Source organism: Colias croceus, chromosome 13, assembly GCF_905220415.1.
Source record: "Colias croceus chromosome 13, ilColCroc2.1".
Lineage (NCBI taxonomy): Eukaryota > Metazoa > Arthropoda > Insecta > Lepidoptera > Pieridae > Colias > Colias croceus.
The window spans coordinates 7,100,632-7,120,744 of NC_059549.1; the positions used below are offsets into that span (position 1 = coordinate 7,100,632).

At 33.6% G+C, this 20,113-nt stretch overlaps 2 protein-coding genes across 6 annotated transcripts; one reads left to right on the forward strand and one right to left on the reverse strand.

Moving 5' to 3' along the window:
* Positions 1-60: 60 nt before the first annotated feature.
* Positions 61-2,716, reverse strand: LOC123696600 (nuclear pore complex protein Nup107). Its single transcript, XM_045642881.1, has one exon. It carries the CDS (start codon positions 2,618-2,620, stop codon positions 101-103), a length of 2,520 nt encoding a protein of 839 aa, XP_045498837.1. The 5' UTR covers positions 2,621-2,716; the 3' UTR covers positions 61-100.
* Positions 2,692-19,548, forward strand: LOC123696601 (KAT8 regulatory NSL complex subunit 1). 5 transcript variants are annotated; one of them, XM_045642884.1, is made up of 13 exons: positions 2,692-3,219; positions 3,737-3,915; positions 5,091-5,189; positions 6,971-8,032; positions 8,876-9,002; positions 10,548-10,744; positions 11,664-11,815; positions 12,503-12,652; positions 14,485-14,569; positions 14,852-14,989; positions 15,404-15,485; positions 15,786-16,091; positions 17,868-19,548. In XM_045642884.1, the coding sequence occupies exons 4-13, from the start codon at positions 7,197-7,199 to the stop codon at positions 18,117-18,119; spliced, it is 2,325 nt and encodes a 774-aa protein (XP_045498840.1). In that variant the 5' UTR covers positions 2,692-3,219; positions 3,737-3,915; positions 5,091-5,189; positions 6,971-7,196; the 3' UTR covers positions 18,120-19,548. The 5 variants fall into 5 exon arrangements, with proteins under 5 accessions (XP_045498840.1, XP_045498842.1, XP_045498838.1 ...); XM_045642886.1 differs by lacking the exon at positions 3,737-3,915; XM_045642882.1 differs by lacking the exons at positions 2,692-3,219; positions 3,737-3,915; positions 5,091-5,189 and adding an exon at positions 6,534-6,837.
* Positions 19,549-20,113: the final 565 nt, after the last annotated feature.

Here is a 20,113-nt window from a genome sequence, read left to right on the forward strand (position 1 = left end):
GTAATACTAATTGTTAAACTATATAAATATAAGAGATTTATACAAGAAAAAATGCATGTGTGTTAAATAAAAAGTTTATTAAAAATGCAAACATGAAAAATTATTCACTTATTTCATAACCAAACATATCTCTTCCTTTCTCCAGAAGTATTAAACTAGACTCTTTGATTCTTTCTAATACTTCTTGAAGCTTAGCTTTTGTAAATACTTTGTACAAACAACGATTTTCAGATGCAATTAAGTCACTTAATTTGACTGCTTCTTTGTGATTTTCAACATCATCATTACTTTGTAAAATTTTCAATATCAAAATTATAATTTCCGGTATGCACAATCTTCTAAGTGTATCCAATTGCTTTAATCTTTCTTCTTTTTCATCTTGTGTGAAATTGGGTGATGATGTGCTGTCATTTTCATCTTGAAGCCATCCTCCTGGGAATAGCAACACATTGTAAAGGAGTGTCTTAGTGTGCCGAGACTGGTGAAGGACAGCATTTTTCCACCTTGTCTTTTGCTGTTCAACATGTGCACATTGTTGTTCATGATGCACTTTATCCGAAAACGATGCATCTGGTGGTAATGGATCAACATCTTTTGGCTGACCACTGATGAAATGTCTGTACCAAGTTGCAAAACCTTCGAGAGCTTCTAAATATGCTTTGAGGCATAAATATTCTCTTAATTCTGAAGAACTAGAGCTAATTTTGCCCATAAAATCAGAAAACATACTTTTAACACTTGATAAACAAGATATTGCTGCATCAGTGTTTCCAATGAATATAAATGTCCGAACCATTGCATTGCTTAACCATAATCCTTCCACTGCTTGATTTGAAAGAAGGGCCAGCCATTCTAAAGATCTTATCACTTTTGTTATTAAACTTTTATCCTTTTCGGCAGCGGTTGCTTGTGTTAATGTGACATCAACATTTCCATAACCTTGTTGGATGTCTGTTATGGATTTTTTGATAGCCATTCTGGCAGATGCAGCAACATCAATTCCAGCAGTTAATCCAGCTTTAACAACATCTGGTCTATTCTCAATTTTATGAATTCTATCCATGAATTCAGAAAATAGAATTATTTGTTTGTCAGTTGGCACTGTAGATGTGTAGAATGCTATTAGTTCTGGAAATTCACAAGCACCTTCAATCAAATTATCAATTAATCGAGAAACATATTTTTCCAAAATCATATCTCCAATATCATGCTGAGGATCTTTACCCATCTGACGCAAAATTAATATTAGATGGGCAAGGAATCTGACAAATCTATCTTCAGCGCTGTTAAGCCATTGTAGGGAATCTTGCATTATTGATCTGATATGGCCCAACATTAGATATCTTTGACAAGTTTGATAGTTGGATTCTTTCTTACCATCCAACAATGACTTGACTGCACTGAACATTTGTTGCAATGTTTGTTCATCAGAAGGCAACTCTAATTGTAACAGTTCTAAAACTTCTGGTGATGTAGTATTTGCTTCTGCTGTTGCATAGTGTTCATGTAAGAATTTGTCCACTCTTGTTTCTATTTGAACTCGCAAATGGGCCCATAATAAATCTTCCCAGTTACCTTGACAAGCTGGGAGAGCTCTTTGCAAATGGCCACATAGAATACCAACAGTTGCCCTATAATGTAAATTCTCAGAAGTGTCATTAGCTATAGCCAGAGCACACCATTTCCAAAGATCTCTAGACTTGTTTCCACTTGATTCTATAGCAGCTTCTGAATCTTCTATTTGAGAATAATGAGGAAGCTTCCATCCTTGCAACACAGCAGCTCTCCAAGCCTGTCCTGCATTTATGCACAGTGATACAGCTTCATTCAATTTCCCACATCGAACTTCTGTAAAGACTCTTTTACATAGATCACTGTCATCTTTCATATCATCAGAATGTATCGTTTTATTTTGACGTCTTGGTGCATCTGGGTCCATATTGGTAATCATACTCTTATTTCTTTCTTTATTAAATAAACTTGTGCCAAGAAGTAATTGATGTAGGGTATTACCCCAATGAATATTGTGTGCGATAACTGGAGCTGCTGTTCTTGTAACTTCAACTTGTTGAGCAGCTGTGGCTTCTAACCAGTCAACTAATATCTGCAGAAGACGTATTTCAGAGTCACTTTGAAACAGGGCATTAACTAAGGTTTGTTGAGATAGTGTTGACTGAGTGAGGATACTTTCAAATGATTCTGGCTGTTCAATCAATGAATCAGCATATAAACAATGAAGAAGTTTCCAAGTATTTGCTTCTTCGGCTAACCAATAATTTTGTACACTATACCGATTCCATGGCTCCACTAACTCAAGAGAATCACAGCAAGCTTGAGCTAACCTACCCAAAGTATCCAAAACATCGCTAGGTCGACTCGATTGGATTATTTCAAAAAATACTTCACTCAATCCATTGCCCGCTGTACCAGTATTAATAACGATTGAGGATTCATCTAAAATTTGTCGGAGACTAGTATCGTTTAAAGTTTTGAAATAAGAGGATTCGTTGAGTATTGGAGTTAGATTAAGAGTGTCGTCTTTAGCTGCAAGTTGTCGCACACGACTACTTTTTAAAGGAGTGTGTTGCGTCGAATGTAGTATGCTTTTATTAAAACTCATATTTATTATTAATTTTGCTGATTTATGTAGAAATAAACGATCACATTTAGAGGCGCGAATTAACTGGCAAAATTCCGGTCATAAATTGACTATGACATTTGACAGCTACCTACCATTAAATATCAAACGTTCTACAGATTAAATAATATTTATTAACAGATAAAAAAACATTTTGGTAAGAAATTTAAAATATTGTTCTTAGAATTTTTAAATGAATCCTGTGAAATATACCGCAGAATTCTGTTATAGATTTAGCAAACATGTATCATTGAGGTGGGAGGCACTTAAAAATAATACAGGAAATGTTCACAATATTTTAAATAATGTCTACAGTCTCAAAATCTCATATTATTTTTCTTCTTACGGAAGTAGCGGGCAGCAGGAAAAGTTCCTTTGGGTATTATGTTTATTTTGTAATTTGTATCATACTAGGTGTTTAAATGACAATAATTATATATAAATTATATATTCTAGTAATATTCCTCCACAGAATTCTTCCTCATAAAGTTTATTGGAGCCCCATTTAATCATTTTTTTTTCATAGTTCTATTGAAATATTTTAATTTGTCATCAGTACCTACCAAGTCAGCACCACTCAGGTATTTATATTTTTAAAAACATATTTTTACTCTTTGCACTAATAATAATTATTATTACAGAAATCTTTCAACTTATTATTTAAACAACTTCCCTATATATATTAAATTTTTTTAGAACATGCTTTCCTTCATATTAGTGCGTCAATATTTATATGGTTTAATTCAATGTCGTTTTAGTTTAGTCTTTAATTTTTTACTTATAACATTTTTCCCTCACTGTGCATAATAAAGTTTTGATGGAGTTAAGTTAGGTACCTACATTTCATGTAAAACACAGTAAGTTATCAATAGGTACTATATTTTTGTGGCCAGTATCATTTATTATTTAAATAATAAATATAGTTAGGTACTGAAATTTAACTCTAAGGATTTTATTATAGCATTAAATTTTTAATGGTTCAACCTTATTCACCTTAAACATGATTATTTTTATTTTCAAATGTTTCTTAATTGTATCTTTCTTTTGCAATATATTAAATTACGTTTAAAATTACTATGAGTTAAACTCCAATTTTAGGATTGAATGGAAGATGATTAGGAGACATCCATCTAAATCTCTATAAAATAAACACATTTGAAATTAATATTTATAGAGTTAAATCAATCATCTCCTACATTATATAGACAGCCAGTAAGAATAATTTAGAAAAATTCATTCCCATATCCACTAACTGAAAGAACTAATAAATAGGAGAGGTAAGTACTCTATAAAGATTTTTTTTCAGTACATGTATGCATAATTTCATTTTCTTCAATGTTCAAAATTACTACTTTTCATATTATCCACTTTAAAAAGTAAGAATTTCTTAGGAAAGCAAACAGGCTACCAACTAACACTTGACACTTTTTTCATATATTTTGTTGCGGACACCTCTTCAGCGAATTCGTCCACCCGTGTGTGGTGCGTTTATACAAAATATATAAAAATAAGTGTCAAGTCGCTATAGCTGGCTAATAGTGGCTGTGGTCGGTGGCCCATTTGCAACAACCATAATTATTGTCTTGGCAAGTTATTTATACACAAATATATGTATGCATAAGAATATTTTTATTCCTTTTTGTTTAAAGGAAGCCTAGGAGAAGTGACCAGAATTGTCATTGAATTGTATTTGATCAAAAATGAATAATAAATAAAAGTTTTGGAATTGCAAAACATATAGATTAGATATTATTTTTGTCCAAGATAGACCTTCCTGAATGTATTTATATACTATAATTGTTCATAATATTATGTCTACCTGTATTATGTACATCTATTATATAATCACATTAGGCAATTATTAAATAGAACTATTATTACATATTAGGCAATTATTAATACAATTTATATCAATATATTTATAAAAAAATAAGAATGATTCAAACCATAGCTGTTATTTTAAATTGCTTTTATTTTTAGAGTGATAAAATGCACTTTATAAAATATTTTATTGTGAAAAATTAATAATAATGTATATAAAACTCCTATGATACAGTTGTATGGGATAACTAAAATTTTCATATAAATAAAAGCAGTATAAAACAAAGCATCAACTTTTTTTTGTTGAGTTAATAATTTAGAAACAACTATGTATTATTTTTCAAAATTTAGTTGTGGTGTAACCTTGTATAATAATGAACTTTTACATTAAGATTATCTAATAGAAACAGTAAAAGGTACTTTATATTTATTAATTAGGGGATGTTTAATAAAGCTGTTATTCATGTAAGATTCATGCCTACAGATAGGTTCATAAAACACTTGTGAGTAGTGACATTTGTTTCATTTTTTTTTTTGGTAACTTTTGTCAAACAACTGTCATTTACTCAAAGATTTCTCATCAACAAATTTATTATTATTGGGAAGATTCAGCATTATTATTCATTTTTAGGGAAGAAGATAAAGTGAAGATGGCTGTTATTGGATCTATTTCACTTGTGAAGAAATATCATTGTTCTACTCTGACATCATTGGTAGATTTGGAACCAAGGTAATTATTAAATTTTTGCTTTAAATAGCAGAAAACTAAAAATTTAAATAAACCTAAGTCAGTATTGTAATTAAAACATAAGATGTGTGTTGTCATTTTGCAATTGTGGCATAATTCATTTTATTAGTAGGTATATTCGGTGAGTTAAAAAAGTTTAATGACCAGTAATATCCTGTTCAAAATTTGATTAGCTTTTCTAATAAGTATTTTAATATTCCACTATTGATGCTCTATAAAATATGCTGCAATAGTTTTTAAATCCATTTAACTAATACTAATTCTACCCTAGCATACCTACAGTTGAATAAAGTCATTGTAGGTATTATTATGATTCCAAGTGATTTCTTGTTTCACAATTTTAAAAGAAACGAATATAAATTATATTAGACAGGCATTACAGGCACAGTGAACCGCGTGGTACCTAGTTCATGAAATTAGAAATTAATATTTTTTAAGATATTTTTATTAAATTTTCCTTTTTTGACCAAACTTAATTTTGTAATCTAAGTAACTAAACATTTAATAAAAAAACAGAACCATATTAATATGAATTATTATGTGTAGATTAGGCATGAGCCCAATAATGTATTTATTAAAGATTTAATTTTGTGACTAAAGACATTTTTGTTCGTAAAAATTTTAATCTACGATTACGATACGATTTACGAAGAACATTGATCAACATTCAACATTCATGATTCAACATGACAGTAATAATTATTAGAACGAAAGCCTTATGGCGTATAATGAAACGTAAAGCATTTACGATGCATATGTACGATAATAGGTTAGAATTTAGATTCTCATTGACAATATTTTGATACATCCTAAATAACAATATTTAAATTTGTGTATATTATTTTAATTTTTAGTAAACAGAGATTTTCTTCTATGATAATTTTAATTTTATTTTACAAGTAAACAATACCTAGGCTCCGTAAATGTCATCTTTTCACAATGAATAATACTTGAGTAAATAACCAAAATACATAAATATTGCTTTACTAAATTCTATTAAATTTCATTGTAGTTAATGAAAAAAAGCACAATAATTATACAATAGATATTTCACAACAATTACACTAGAATTAATCCATATTATTCTATTGTTATGGTAAAGCGTGGCGATGTTGAAATTGGTATCATTTGAAATACTTTTTAGTTTTAAATTAATAAAAATAAATTTATGTTAATATAATATGTGCTTAAAAATTAATTATTTTATTTATTTTTGATTATTTATATTTATAGGCGAAAGAAAGTTTCATAACTTTTTAAATGATTGCATATTTGACTTTACCGCGCAAGTACTAATTTGGAATCGTATTTTCCATCTCTTTTTTACATTCAGAACTCTCAGTGCTTCTAATCTAGCGTTTGGTGCGGTTTACTCTGTCGTCTGTATTTCGTCACTAGATTTGAGAATCAACTCGGTAAAATATAGTGTTTTTGGGAGCTATTCCGCCATTGTTATTTAAAAAATGCCTTTGTCACTATCAATTCTAGTTGCGATTTAGTGGTTATGTGTGTAAAGCTTCTTTAAAAAATAAGCATCCCACAAAAGTGTTCTGTGAATCGTTTCCTGTTCCATTTCGTACAGAAAGTAGAAACAAGCAACTGCGACTGCTAGCGTACTTCTTGTTATCACGTGGGTCTCATTTTAAATAATGTTGATGAGACACGATTTTTGTGTATATATTGTGCTGTTTAGTTTGTGACCAATGCGATGTTGCTGCTTTCAATAGAACCGGCTTGTAATCATTTTATCATTGTTTTTTCAGAAGCGCGCGGAACACAATCAAACGAAGTCCCGCAATACGGCTTTTGGAAGCCGGCGGGAATCATATACGAAGAATGACTATTGTGAAAAGTGCAGTGCAGTGTTATATAGTGTTAATTTAGTGAACGGTAGTGCAAAAGGGCGTTACATAAGGTCGAAATGATAGAAAAAGGGAGCCCGCCCTGACGCGTTCAGCGCCGGCGTCCGCGGCGGGCGGCGCTTGTGTCATGGCCCCGGCGCTCACAGTGGCACCACAAGCGACTCATTACGACGTGGTCGACGAGACCGAGAAACTAGCCCACCGAAGACGGGCCCTTGCGTCCGTCAATAACCTCTCGACACACATGGAGGACGACGATATGGGACTCCAGAACCAACCCAGTTTGGCGAAAGATTCGCAAGAGATGGAGCAGATCCTAGTTGATCTAGGCAGCAGTGATATTGTACAAGCTGATTTACTCCAAGCAATCAAAACACTGGAAAGTGGTGGTGATGCATTATCTACAGGTGATCCAGATGCTATATTTCCCTTATCAGGCTTTGATTTGGCTGAGACTGTGGACTCTGAAGGTGATGCGACCGAAGATAAAATAAAGTTATTACAAGCACGGTTAGAGCGTAGATGTGCGTTTTTGTTGAGGCGATTGAGAATACTGCAGGCAAGATCTTTGGGGAAAAGAATAGCCGAAGAAGCCACTCAAACATTTGAGAAATGTACACGTGGTGCCAGAAGGGATGGGGGAGGAAGGCCAATGGGATTAAAAGCATTTTTAAAAAGAATAGAGACTACTTCAGCACTACAGGCAAGTGCAGCATCAAGAACAGTTGTAGGGCCTAAGTATTATAATCCTGGTACATCTAAAGGTGATGTCACAAGGTCAGCCTCCTTGAGCATCCCGTCAGGGACTCTTACTGGCCTTGAAGATACAGCAGGAGCCTTACGGTCACATTTATCAGTTGTTAAACATCAATTGGATTCTGATGCAACAGAGTCATCATCAGGTGCGGAGAGCAATGATGAAGCAGTGTCATACAACAATCAACACCAACAACATATGCCTATGTGAGTATTCTTCTTTATGTTCATCTATTTATATTTATGGGCTTACTGAAGGTCAAAGTTTACTTTTATTAATTCTAATGTTGTTAGTTAATTATGTTTATAGTTTATACTAAATCTTGTTTATTATTGTTTATACTTTATACACTTGTAGTATGATCAAATGAGATGACCAAAAACTTATGCTATTATAAAATATAAAACTAATATTTGGATTCAATATCAACAAAATGAGATTTATATATTATTATATGCTTTTTGTAAAGACTGATCAATATTTGCATCCTTATACCACAAGGTAAATTGGCTTACATTTACATTTACCTGTGATAGTTATTTTAACTGAGTCAGGAATGTTATGCAGCTTACACATGATAATTTTTTGTTAGCATCCTTCAGTATATCTTGTATGCCACATAGCTTATCTCACATATAAACTGGTCAGATTTAATGTTTCAAGGTATATGTAACTAAAAAATTTTGTTGTGTAAAGAACTTACTTTAGATATATTGTATAAATAGCAAGATTATGCTTAAGTTTTATCAACCATGTTTTCTTTCAATCATCCTACTTAATATGTTTAAGGATAAAAAATTATATACAGGAAATTGGTTATTAAACTCGTTCATACTTGATTCTGGGTTCCATTAATTTGTTACATTATAACTCTGTTATCATTGATTCTTTATCAGAATACAGTAAGTGCTTTTAATCATAACTTTTGTGTTTAACTTATTCATATGTATCTTAATATGAAGCATTTTATACTGCTCTTACACAAAATGGATTTATTATTCCAAATATTTATTGCACTGTTTTTAATATTTATTAATTTCATATTTCAGTGAGAATCGAGCACTGTGGTCTTGGCAAAGAAAGCGTGCGTCAATTGCTTCTCGCTGGTGTTGGTTGCAAGCGCAGGTTCAAGAGTTGGAATACAAGATACGTCAGCATAATGATCTGCATAAGCAGGTATGCAGTCAGATTCTTATGTGTGTGTGATGTGTGTATCCCATCTTTTTACAATATGATTGAATATATGTCTGAATGTTATCAACTGATAACTAAACGAATATGGATTATAACATGATATTTAACTGCTCAAAAAAACATCTACTTAGGTTTGCTTAGCAAATGGGCATTTATATGTTACTAGCAGCCCCAGTAGATGTTACTCTGTTCTTTTTAATTTAATTTAAATAGACCAATAGTCCAAGCTCATAAGAATTTTAATAATGTTCGTTCTATAAAAAAGCAATTCATTATCAATTTGATAATTTGTTCTATAGAAAATCAAACTTGGGTTTTTTTTTTAAATTTCCACAAATTATTTTTATTGATAGTGCATGTTTGCTAAATATTTGTGCAGTTTAGTGAATAAATATCAGTGATTCAGTCAGGATTATATCTGATATCTTACACCTTGAACAAGTTACAACTTGTATGAAACAATATTATACATTCACATGTCAAGGTCATTGTTATGGTATTTGATAATTATGGAGAGCTTTTTATACATATAAAGTCCATTACCATTACAATTATTATTATACCTTTCTGTGTTTCTGTATTTAAAGAGAACATTATATTAATCATTGAATATTGTATTTAAGTAATTTAGGGAAGAAAAATTTAACAAACTATTTTTTAAATAATCAAATTACATTTTTAATTACTGTTTTTCGAAAACATCATTCTGCAGTATAGTTATGAATCATGTATTATTAAATTTAATCTTATCACATCATAAAGCTGCTGTATATTTGGGCCGGACGTTAACCTTTGCTTAAGTTACTGTCGGTTATGGAAGGAATAAGTATAATTTATGTGATTGTGTGTGTGTGTATTCTTATATTAAAAGGTTATCCCCCTGTGTGGTGTTGTCTGGTGTTATCCCCCTTTTTGTCCAGATTTATGTGATTACTTAAAGAGCCAAATATAACATTGAATAAGTAGAAACAATGAGATATAAAAGAAATGCTACAGTTTAAAAATATGCAAATATTTTAAACCTGTAACCTAAGAACTAACCTAAGTATTAGATATCAGTTGATATAATTTCATCCTATCATTCAATATAATGTAAAATAGAGATTTAAGTTGGTATCCTTACTAAAATAACTCCTTTGTTGTTTATCCCCATCAACATCGCGTCCTTGGCCTATATGTGTATGATTCATGAATGTATAAATTATTTTGTCGTATATTTGCCGATTTGCGACGCATACAAAATACGCAACTATTGAATAATAAGCTTTGCATTTGTTTTAAATGAAATATTGTAGTTATAAATTTGTGGCTATAATCATTTTTTGTATTTTAAAACGAATATATTACAAAGCATTCATTGAAAAATTGCATTGAATTCTTATCTTTATTTTGAAAGTGCTTTATATTGATGTGTAAATTAAACATAAAATCTCATTTTCGCATTTCATCTTAAATTATAGATACAATACATACAGATAAAAAAGTGAAAGTGTAACATTAAAGTTTAATTCATTCGTGTCATTGCAGGTACGCGAAGCGAAGGGTCGCGTAGAGTTCGAAGGTGAGCCGGTGGGCTACGAAGGGAGCTTGCCCGGTGACGACTCGCCGAGCACCTGTGCCCGAGTGCGACCCCTGCGGAGGGAAACGTTCAAGAAACGTAAACTGCTACAAATGCACAATTTACATCTAGCAACTAATAAAGCGGCGAAACCGTCGGATGTAAAGTGAGTAGCATAATGTTTTATACAAATTTTATAAAATTCAGCTAAATAAGGTGATAGGTTAATGTTTTTTTAGACTGTAGTATAGAGCATAAGTAATATTGGTATTTTAAGCATTTAATAAGTTTATTTGAGAAATTAAAATTAAAATATTTTTATTTTCCTGGAACATATTTATTATTTTGTAATTTAGGCAACTCATAATGTATTTTTTTTTTAAATTAGTATAGTTTATTGCTCTGCAATGTATGTTACATTCTAGTCAAGAATTTAGAATTGCTTGATAATTGCTTATTTATTATTATTACATGATAAATGTTTTCACTCTCACTTCATTGTACTACAGTGTAAACATTGTAAAGTACAATATTATATGGGTCAGAAGAAGCATTTAAGATATTAAATCATAATTTAAATTTAGTCAGTTAATAATTGTTTTCCATGCTTTAAAAATAAAAATAAATATTTGAATTTTGTATTATTACCTGTGTGTAGATCTTTATTATCATTAGCCCATATTATGTTCCTAATGCTGGGACATGGGCCTCCCTTAAGGGATGTGTATGTGGTTAATCTATCCCAACTAATAATATTATAATAGTTATTAAAGATAAAAGATTTGATGTTTTTTTTTTTTTTTGTATAAGCCAAAAAATAATTGAAAAATGACGTGTGGCACTCGGGGACTGCCGCGGTAAAGCTATTGCATGCTTTGCATTCAAGCCACACCTCCGCCCGTGGAGAGTGAGGTTTTTTCGATGCGGAATTTCTCGATTCGGTCCCCGCGCTCAAGGCCCGCGATAGAAGCTATGCAATAGCTTAACAATATTATATAATGGGCCCTGGATGGAAAGTACCTAATATACTACAAATTGTGTACGTTCGCGTCACTAAGCGTTTTACACTATCATGAACGTTGCAGGTGCAGCTGCCAGCATCCGATAGAGTCGTGCGGGGTGTGCACGGGGCGCGCGGAGGCGACGCAGCCGGCGCCGCCGTTCTGCACGCTCGCGCCGGCGCAGCGACGCGCGCTCGTCGACCCCGCGTACCACCCGGTGTTGAGCGATGTGCAAGGTATGTATTGTTTAGATTATAGTGTATACTAGCTGCTCCGCGTGTGTTCACCCCCGTGGCTCCACTCCTGTTGCCCGTAGCGTGATGAAATATAGCCTATAACCTTCCTCAATAAAGGGCTATCTAACACCGAGAGAATTTTTCAAATCGGACCTGTAGTTCCCGAGATTAGTGCGTTCAAACAAACAAACAAACAAACTCTTCAGCTTTATAATATTAGTATAGATATAATATACTAGCTGCTCCGCGCGGTTTCACCCCCGCGGCTATACTCCTGTTGGCTGTAGATTGATGATATATAGCCTATAGCCTTCCTCAATAAATGAGCTTATCTAGCACTGAAAGAATTTTTCAAATCGGACCAGTAGTTCCGAATAAAATGAAGCAGTTCTGTCTTGTGTGAAACATTATGCAACTATTTATTTGCTTCCGATATTCAATTTCAATGAGTGTTCAACAATTATTAATCATTTTTCCTTGCAAAAATTATCAATTGTTCTTCAAATGTTGCCTTAGCATCCTTGTATTTATTCACCGTCAAATTAAAACTCCTTTATGATTGAATGATTATTAATATTTGAAAATGAATATTAGTATCTTCTCCACCTTTATTTGTCTCTATATAAAAACATCACTGACTTCTATATGCCTGAACAAATATGTAAAATTTGACCGCTACCCTCATAGACATCCCGGCGTCGGTGCACATGAGCGCGCTGACGTCGCGCCCGTGGTTCCGCGCGCGCTTCAAGTCGTACCGCGGCGCGCACCACGCGGCCCCCGCGCGCCCCGCGCCGCCCAGCGCCGAGCCGCGCGGCGCCAAGAAGCACCCCACACGTGAGTGCATGTGTTATATGTTCCGTGCGCGCTTCAAGTCGTACCGCGGCGCGCACCACGCGGCCCCCGCGCGCCCCGCGCCGCCCAGCGCCGAGCCGCGCGGCGCCAAGAAGCACCCCACACGTGAGTGCATGTGTTATATGTTCCGTGCGCGCTTCAAGTCGTACCGCGGCGCGCACCACGCGGCCCCCGCGCGCCCCGCGCCGCCCAGCGCCGAGCCGCGCGGCGCCAAGAAGCACCCCACACGTGAGTGCATGTGTTATACTATGTACTAGCTTTCCACCCGCAGCTTCGCGCAGTCAAAGAAAAACCCGCATAGTTCCCGTTCCCGTGGGATTGCCGGGATAAAAATCTATCCTATTTCCCGGGGTAAAAAGTAGCCTATGTCCTTTCCCGGGTATCAAAATATCTCTATACCAAATTTCATGCAAATTGCTTCAGTAGTTAAGGCGTGATTGAGTAACAGACAGACAGACAGAGTTACTTTCGCATCTATACATATAATAAATCTGTAGAAGGGTCAATTCTGTACATTGAAAATATTGAAAAAATAAATACCAGGGGGTGTTACTGGATCGATACCAAACCCAAATATGTGTTCAAAAATTTTTTTATCTGTCTGTTTGTCTGTCTGTCTGTCTGTCTGTATGTTCAGGCATCACGTGAAAACTAACGGTTCGATTTCGATGAAACTTGGTATAATTATACCTTATTATCCTGGGCGTAAAATAGGATACTTTTTATCCTGAAAAAATACGTAGAAAAAAATTAATCTTAATTTTTCAGTTTTATCCATAGGCGTTGTTCTGTAGAACCGCGAACACACGTTGCGTATTATTATAGGCCTAGCCGTATTTGGGTCCAATAGATATTTATAAGATATCAGTGTCAGAAATACTCAAAATGGAGAAATAAACCATCCACGCGAAGACCGACATCCGCGCGGACGGAGTCGCGGGCGGAAGCTAGTTTATAATATTAGTATGGACTAGCTTCCGCCCGCGACTCCGTCCGCGCGGAAGAATTAAGATTGATTTTTTTTCTAAGTATTTTTCCGGGATAAAAAGTATCCTATTTTATGCCCAGGATAATAAGGTATAATTATACCAAGTTTCATCGAAATCTAACCGTTAGTTTTCACGTGATGCCTTCACATACAGACAGACAGACAGACAGACAGACGGACAGACAGACATACAGACAAAAAATTTTTTAATCAAATATTTGGGTTTGGTATCGATCCAGGAACACCCCCTGCTATTTATTTTTTCAATATTTTCAATGTACAGAATTGACCCTTCTACAGATTTATTATATGTATAGATGTAATGGAAAAAGTACCACAATACATGAAAACACCGCGAATACTAGTTGAAGTTATAACTTCTTTTGGCGCGATGAGAGTGAATTTTTACGATGCACGCGCCATCGATACCTAAATTTAACAGCATGAAGTTAGTTCTAGGTAGTATGAAAATTGATAACTATGTTCAAGTTGTATATTCTAGTATTTTTTTTCCATACGCCAAAGAAGTATCACTTCTAACGCGTGTACATAAGTACACACACTCTTTTTTTTTTGAAACTATAATAAAAATAAAGGTTGTCATACATATTAATTACTAAAAAATGGAAACAAGATAGATTACCACACCACTTAAAATAATTAATTCATTCTGCGATTCCGCCAAGCACAACTAGCAAGCATGCATGCTAACATACCACAGCTAAATAACCATTCTCAATTTATAATAATATTTAATGTTAAATATGGCTGTCATGATAATTATTATCCAGTTTCTCATCTAATTTTGACCATTCTTAAATTGCAGGATTGAAACGTGGTCGACCGCCTTTATCCAGGAAAGTTAAAGAGCGTGATCGGGATGACGACACTTCTACGTCAGGACAAGAAAGGTAATAAATTACATAAAATATTGTATAGTCTTATGAAAATAATCTACACGAAGTGTATCTCGAATATTGTTTGTCTGTTCATAAATTTATTCGTTAATTAACATAACAAGCAACAAATTAACAAGTAAGAATTGTTACGAATTTCAATTTATCCTGGTTGTTATGTTTAGGTACATTTTCGTTATTTTCAGTAAGGAAACAAAAATAGATATTTCGTAAATTCGATTAATTTGTTACATCAAAAATCAATCCTAAATAAATATATTTTTCTTCTCATTAAAGGGGTCGCGGCAGACCGAGTACAGAGTCGCGAGGCTGGCGCCGGCAGTCCTACGACATTGATAACATCGTCATTCCGCAGAGCATAGCGGCGAACACGAGACCGGAGATACTTATGTATAAGGAGATTATAACACCCAAGTATGTATATTTCTGTATAATTTTCTTTAAAAAACATAGATAAAAACAATGCCGATAAAAAATTTTATGGGGCTAGAAGATGCTGTTTATAAATTATGTTTACAATCTATTAATGTTCTGTTGATATAAAAGTATTGGTTAAATTTAATAACTGAGCCCCCAGAATCACACACATCTATTGTGTCGTGGACCGATTGGGCCGCTCGGGGCTCAATGGGTTAAAAACAGATCTACTTCGCCTTTTAATGGTCAGAAAGGGACAAATTTTAAATGAGAGCAACTAAAAGCTCTCATTAAATGAATCATTATTTAAATCGGAATAGATAATAGAAATACTGAAATTGCCATTTCCATTAAATGTTGTATAAAAGTAATAAAATTAATGAATATTCAATGTATTGTTATATTTTATAGGTGGCGTGTTATGGATATACCCGTACCGAAAATGAACAATGGAGTTTCTAATTCAAGCCACGCTTTAACAGAAGAGAGTGATGTGAGTAATTAATGACCCATGCATATATTATTTAGATATTTAAGTTAATTCAATTCCAGGAACTCTAAATAATATTAATGGCGATACGGGATCTAAATAATTACTTATACATATTTATAATAATGTGACTAGCCTAATCCACATTTTTGAAATGTCTGTCTTCATTAAAACTTTCTAAACTTTAAGAAAAGTTTATGCCCAATCACTTTCAATTTTCCATGGTGGCTTGAAAGGATTAATTATAATAAATAATTCATGTGTGCATTATCATACAATAATCATAATAAAATAAATTTGCAGGAGGAGGATATATCTGAAGAGACGGTACAAGAGCGTCACAGGCGCGCGGAGAACGACGAGCGGAACAGATATCTACGCAAACAACGCACGAGACGAACAAACACGGAAACGGACCAATCACAACAGAACACGTCACACGTCAACCATCAGAGTCAACAGAATACACAACAGCAACAAAATATACAGCAGCAACAGAATTCACAACAGCAACAGAATACACATCAGCAACCGAGGTCGAGATCACAAGTTCAGTCGCAGGCGCATTCCCAAGCGCAAAATGTACATTCAAACTCTTCGAATGATGAGGTAATTATAATATTTGTGGTCAGTGGCGTGCCTAGGGTGTTAGGACTGGGCAAGCCCAAATTTTTCGAAGTGTTTGCTGGGTACCCTTTTCTTGAATTAGGTATACACTGTGTTACTAAGTAGGTACCTACCTATGTTCGTTATAAAACTTATAAAAAATGTGAACATATCGAATCAAATCTTCTAAATCTTCACGCGCGCCCGCAAACAGTTGAGTCAAACGTTTACCATTACAATCATATTAAAATCTATATCTATAAATTATATAAAACTGTATGACATTATATTATAAAATTGTACAGATCATTTATATTCTAATTCAAAACGCCGATCTTTCTGAAGGAAATATTTTATAACATCGGAATAGAAGTAGGTACCTACTTAGGTGATTGTTTTAATTCAATTAACAGCTCTTTCTCAATGGCAGTCATTGTTAATTCAGAAAGGCGTTCTTGGCCTTGTGTATTTCTTAAATACGTACCCTATGAATTCGATTTAACGCTGAGAAAGCACGCTCCGTGGAAGAACAACTAGCAAGAATCGTAAATACCAAAATATGTGCAAGTTTCATCAGAAGGCTTCTTCTAACCAATTCTCATTCATGAAATCGATTAATTCGTAAACATTACAATTAAAATTTGGTTTATGTTACTTACTGCACAAATCGGGAGTTGGTTTTGATGAAGAAATTAATCGTTGTTTTACAGTAAAGTTTAATGATTTTACCTTTCCCCGCTGAGCACAAAGCAAACCATCACAATTTACAATACAATCTGTGTCGCGACACTTATTTTATCACAAAATTCTAAAAACTTAACCTAAATTACACCGGTATAATCACGCGCTAAACCATACTAACAATAATATTCACGACGTTCGTTCGCGCGACGCGCAATCGTTACTATCTTCACACTGTTAAAGCCCGGCTTTGTTGGCCATATAAATTGCTATAGAATTCTATAGATAGGTATGTAGCTACTTCAACGAAATTTCATACGTTAGAAGAGATAAGCGCAAAGCCCGGTAAAAGCCCACGAGTGCAAGCGAGAGAACTATATGTCACTCAAGAAGGACACCGCACTGTTTATACAAAGTACGACTTTATTTGGATAGCAAGAAGGATGAAATTAAAAAGTTTGACTCGAATTCGACATTGTTTGTTGGTGAGTTTTCATTGAATTTCGGAGCAAATTTTGAATTGCTCGTTGCGCGCGAATATTCAAAAGTGAATTTGGGTATTTTCCTGTCTCGTAGCGAATTCCTTAGGCAAGCCGGGCTTTTCGGCTTGTATGAACGTACCGCCACTGTTTGTGGTGCTTTATATGCTATTATAGGTCATAGTTCGTCATTTTTTGTTTCATTATAACTTTTTATAATATTTAAACAAATACAATACAAAGAATGTAAATTTATAAAGAATAGAAAAAATTCGATCACGAGGCGGGACCCGAACCCGCATCCCTCGCGCCACTCCGGGGCGGATGCCTAACCAACTCAGCCACTCGTGGACCCGCCTGAGCAATCGAATTTATTCTATCCTTTCAGTTTTGTGTCTTAAGGGACACACCGCGCGCCATCTATTGAGATGATTTAACAACCATCTCAACCAATATGAAGCACTTTACAGTGAATACAATATTGTAACGATGGAACACGACCTTTTCTTGAATTTATATTTTTTGGTTTTTATGGCATTCAAATGCTTTATAAACAAAGAATGTGTAATTATTAAAATATTAAAATAATAATATGACAAAATAATTATTTTTATCACAGACCGAGAGGCCTTACACGCCTCGACAGTTTCCGCTACCGGACGACATGTACCAAGACATGTTAGCAGTAATGCCGGAGTCCTACCACTTGAGCAGCCCGGAGCCTTCGCCCCCGAGAATGGAAGAGGAAATAGAAGAATCCAGTACATTATCACCCATGTCCCCGCTAGTATTTGAAGGGGATGACCCCGATGATGGGGAATGGGACCCCAGTGTCGAGAAAACTGAACGCAGAAAGAGTTCATTCAGATAATATTAGTAGTAGACGAGATTTTAAGTTTTTAATCTTAATTCTTATACAGAAGTTTGTTTTGGGTTTGGTTCTAAGATATTATACTATAAATTACAGTTTGATACTTTATTAATTTCCAATGGAATAAAAGGTTTATTGGGTTGGTGGACCTATTTGCATGCAATTTTATTGGGTTTTTAGTTATCTAAACAGATACGCAAATCATTTCAGCTTTTATATCATTTACGTTTATTACATGATTTGATGAGATAACGAAATGAAGCTTTTTTTCCAAATTTGTTTATGTTTTGAGTTTAAGTTTTAACATAGCTTTAATGTTAAGGTGTAAGAGGTTAACTTATGTAAATTTTTAATTAATGTAAATTTATCGAATCTGTTAGACAAGGTGTACCCTTACATTCCTTAGTTCCGATGTAAATAAACTTGTATATTTTTAACATAATATTATTGAGGAGGGATGCCTTTTAGTGAAAAATTTGCATTTTGGTTTTATATTTTTCTAGTGAGCTCTATTAAACATTACTTAAAATAATAAGAGTGTAAGTTATCATTATTAAGGTACAATTTACTTGCAAGTTATAATAAAATCACTTGAATGTATAGACTATAGATTAAAGACATTTAATATTCTTTTTTTTAATTTTGCATTTGGAGCTTAAAGTATTTTTTCCGTTGAGCTATATTATGGAATTACATAAATTTACTTACAATTACAGCGTTTTTGCCAATAGCCTTTGAAATTATAATTTTAAGTTGATGATAGTTTAGTGTTTTCCCCACAGCCTCTGTAATTGAGTGTTAAAGAAAGTATTAAGAATTATTAGATGGTATATAATATAAAGTTGTAAGCGCCCGGAACGCAAAGCGATGTAAATATGTAATCGGGCACTGGAGGCAACTAATAGACTGGTTATAATAATTTGAATCTCTAAGAGAGTTCATTTCACACTTGCGCTCAGTTACTTCAATTACCTACTTACACACGGTTCATGTAGACACATTTCAAATCATTTTGTAAATATAATAATTCACCTCGCTTTTAGTATGTACATAAGTTTTTCATTTCATTTTCCTATGTGATAGTCACATGTTTAGTACAAGATTTAAGGGACAGTTAATAAAAACACTTATATGTACCATAAATCAAATTTATATTTCTGTTTGATTAAACGAAATTTTCAACTATACTTTACTAATTTCCTTTAACAACATAAAGGACAGTTTCTCAGCCAATATTTGCATTTGTTAAAAAAGTTTTGAGTAAGATGAAGTGTTATTTTTAATGTCTTATATTAATCGTTTGAAAAGAAGCCAAAGTCTTCTTGTTAGTTAGATTGTAAGTTAGTTAAGAATTAAGATGGATTGAAGATGAACGCTTGAAAATGTTGTATATATTTAGTATGCAGAATAAAATTTTATTGATAAAACAGGAATTTCATTTTATTTTCATCTCTTCCCTATTCTTATAAGTTCAAATAATTCGTCGTAATATAGGCGCAATTACAAATTTTTGTGTTACCGAGTTTTTAAATTTATACTTGTGTCCTTACTCCACAAAGATTTTGAAAATATATAAATTGAAATAATAGCATGATCGTATATCCATGGCATATTCAATAAATTATACTTTACCGGATGTTAGTGTAAACATCGCTATCCTTGAAACCAATCGTTTGGTTTCACATAAAGAACGTAAAGGAATATAATTATTTCACTACCTTTAAAGTTTAAACCAGTGCACGTAAGGTCAAAGTAGACAGAGCGTAGGAAACGGCGCTTGATCAGACATCCCTTCCCAAACAGTTTACAGTGTCCACTGTCCACACAAACTCAAACATTTATATTTTACACTACTATAATACCTACTAGATTTCTAGAAGCACTTTTGAACATAGTTTTACCATTTACTACCGTTTTTTTTCTAGTGAATTTACGTTCTATAATCGAAACCAAACCGTATTGGTTTCGATTAATTTATAAAAAAGGAAATTCGA

Coding starts and splice junctions, on each gene's coding strand:
- LOC123696600 (XM_045642881.1), bottom strand. CDS start 2,620: ATGAGTTTTAATAAAAGCATACTACATTCGACGCAACACACTCCTTTA.
- LOC123696601 (XM_045642884.1), top strand. CDS start 7,197: ATGGCCCCGGCGCTCACAGTGGCACCACAAGCGACTCATTACGACGTG. Junction 12,653..14,484: donor CGCCAAGAAGCACCCCACAC/GTGAGTGCATGT, acceptor CTTAAATTGCAG/GATTGAAACGTGGTCGACCG. Junction 16,092..17,867: donor CAAACTCTTCGAATGATGAG/GTAATTATAATA, acceptor TTTTTATCACAG/ACCGAGAGGCCTTACACGCC.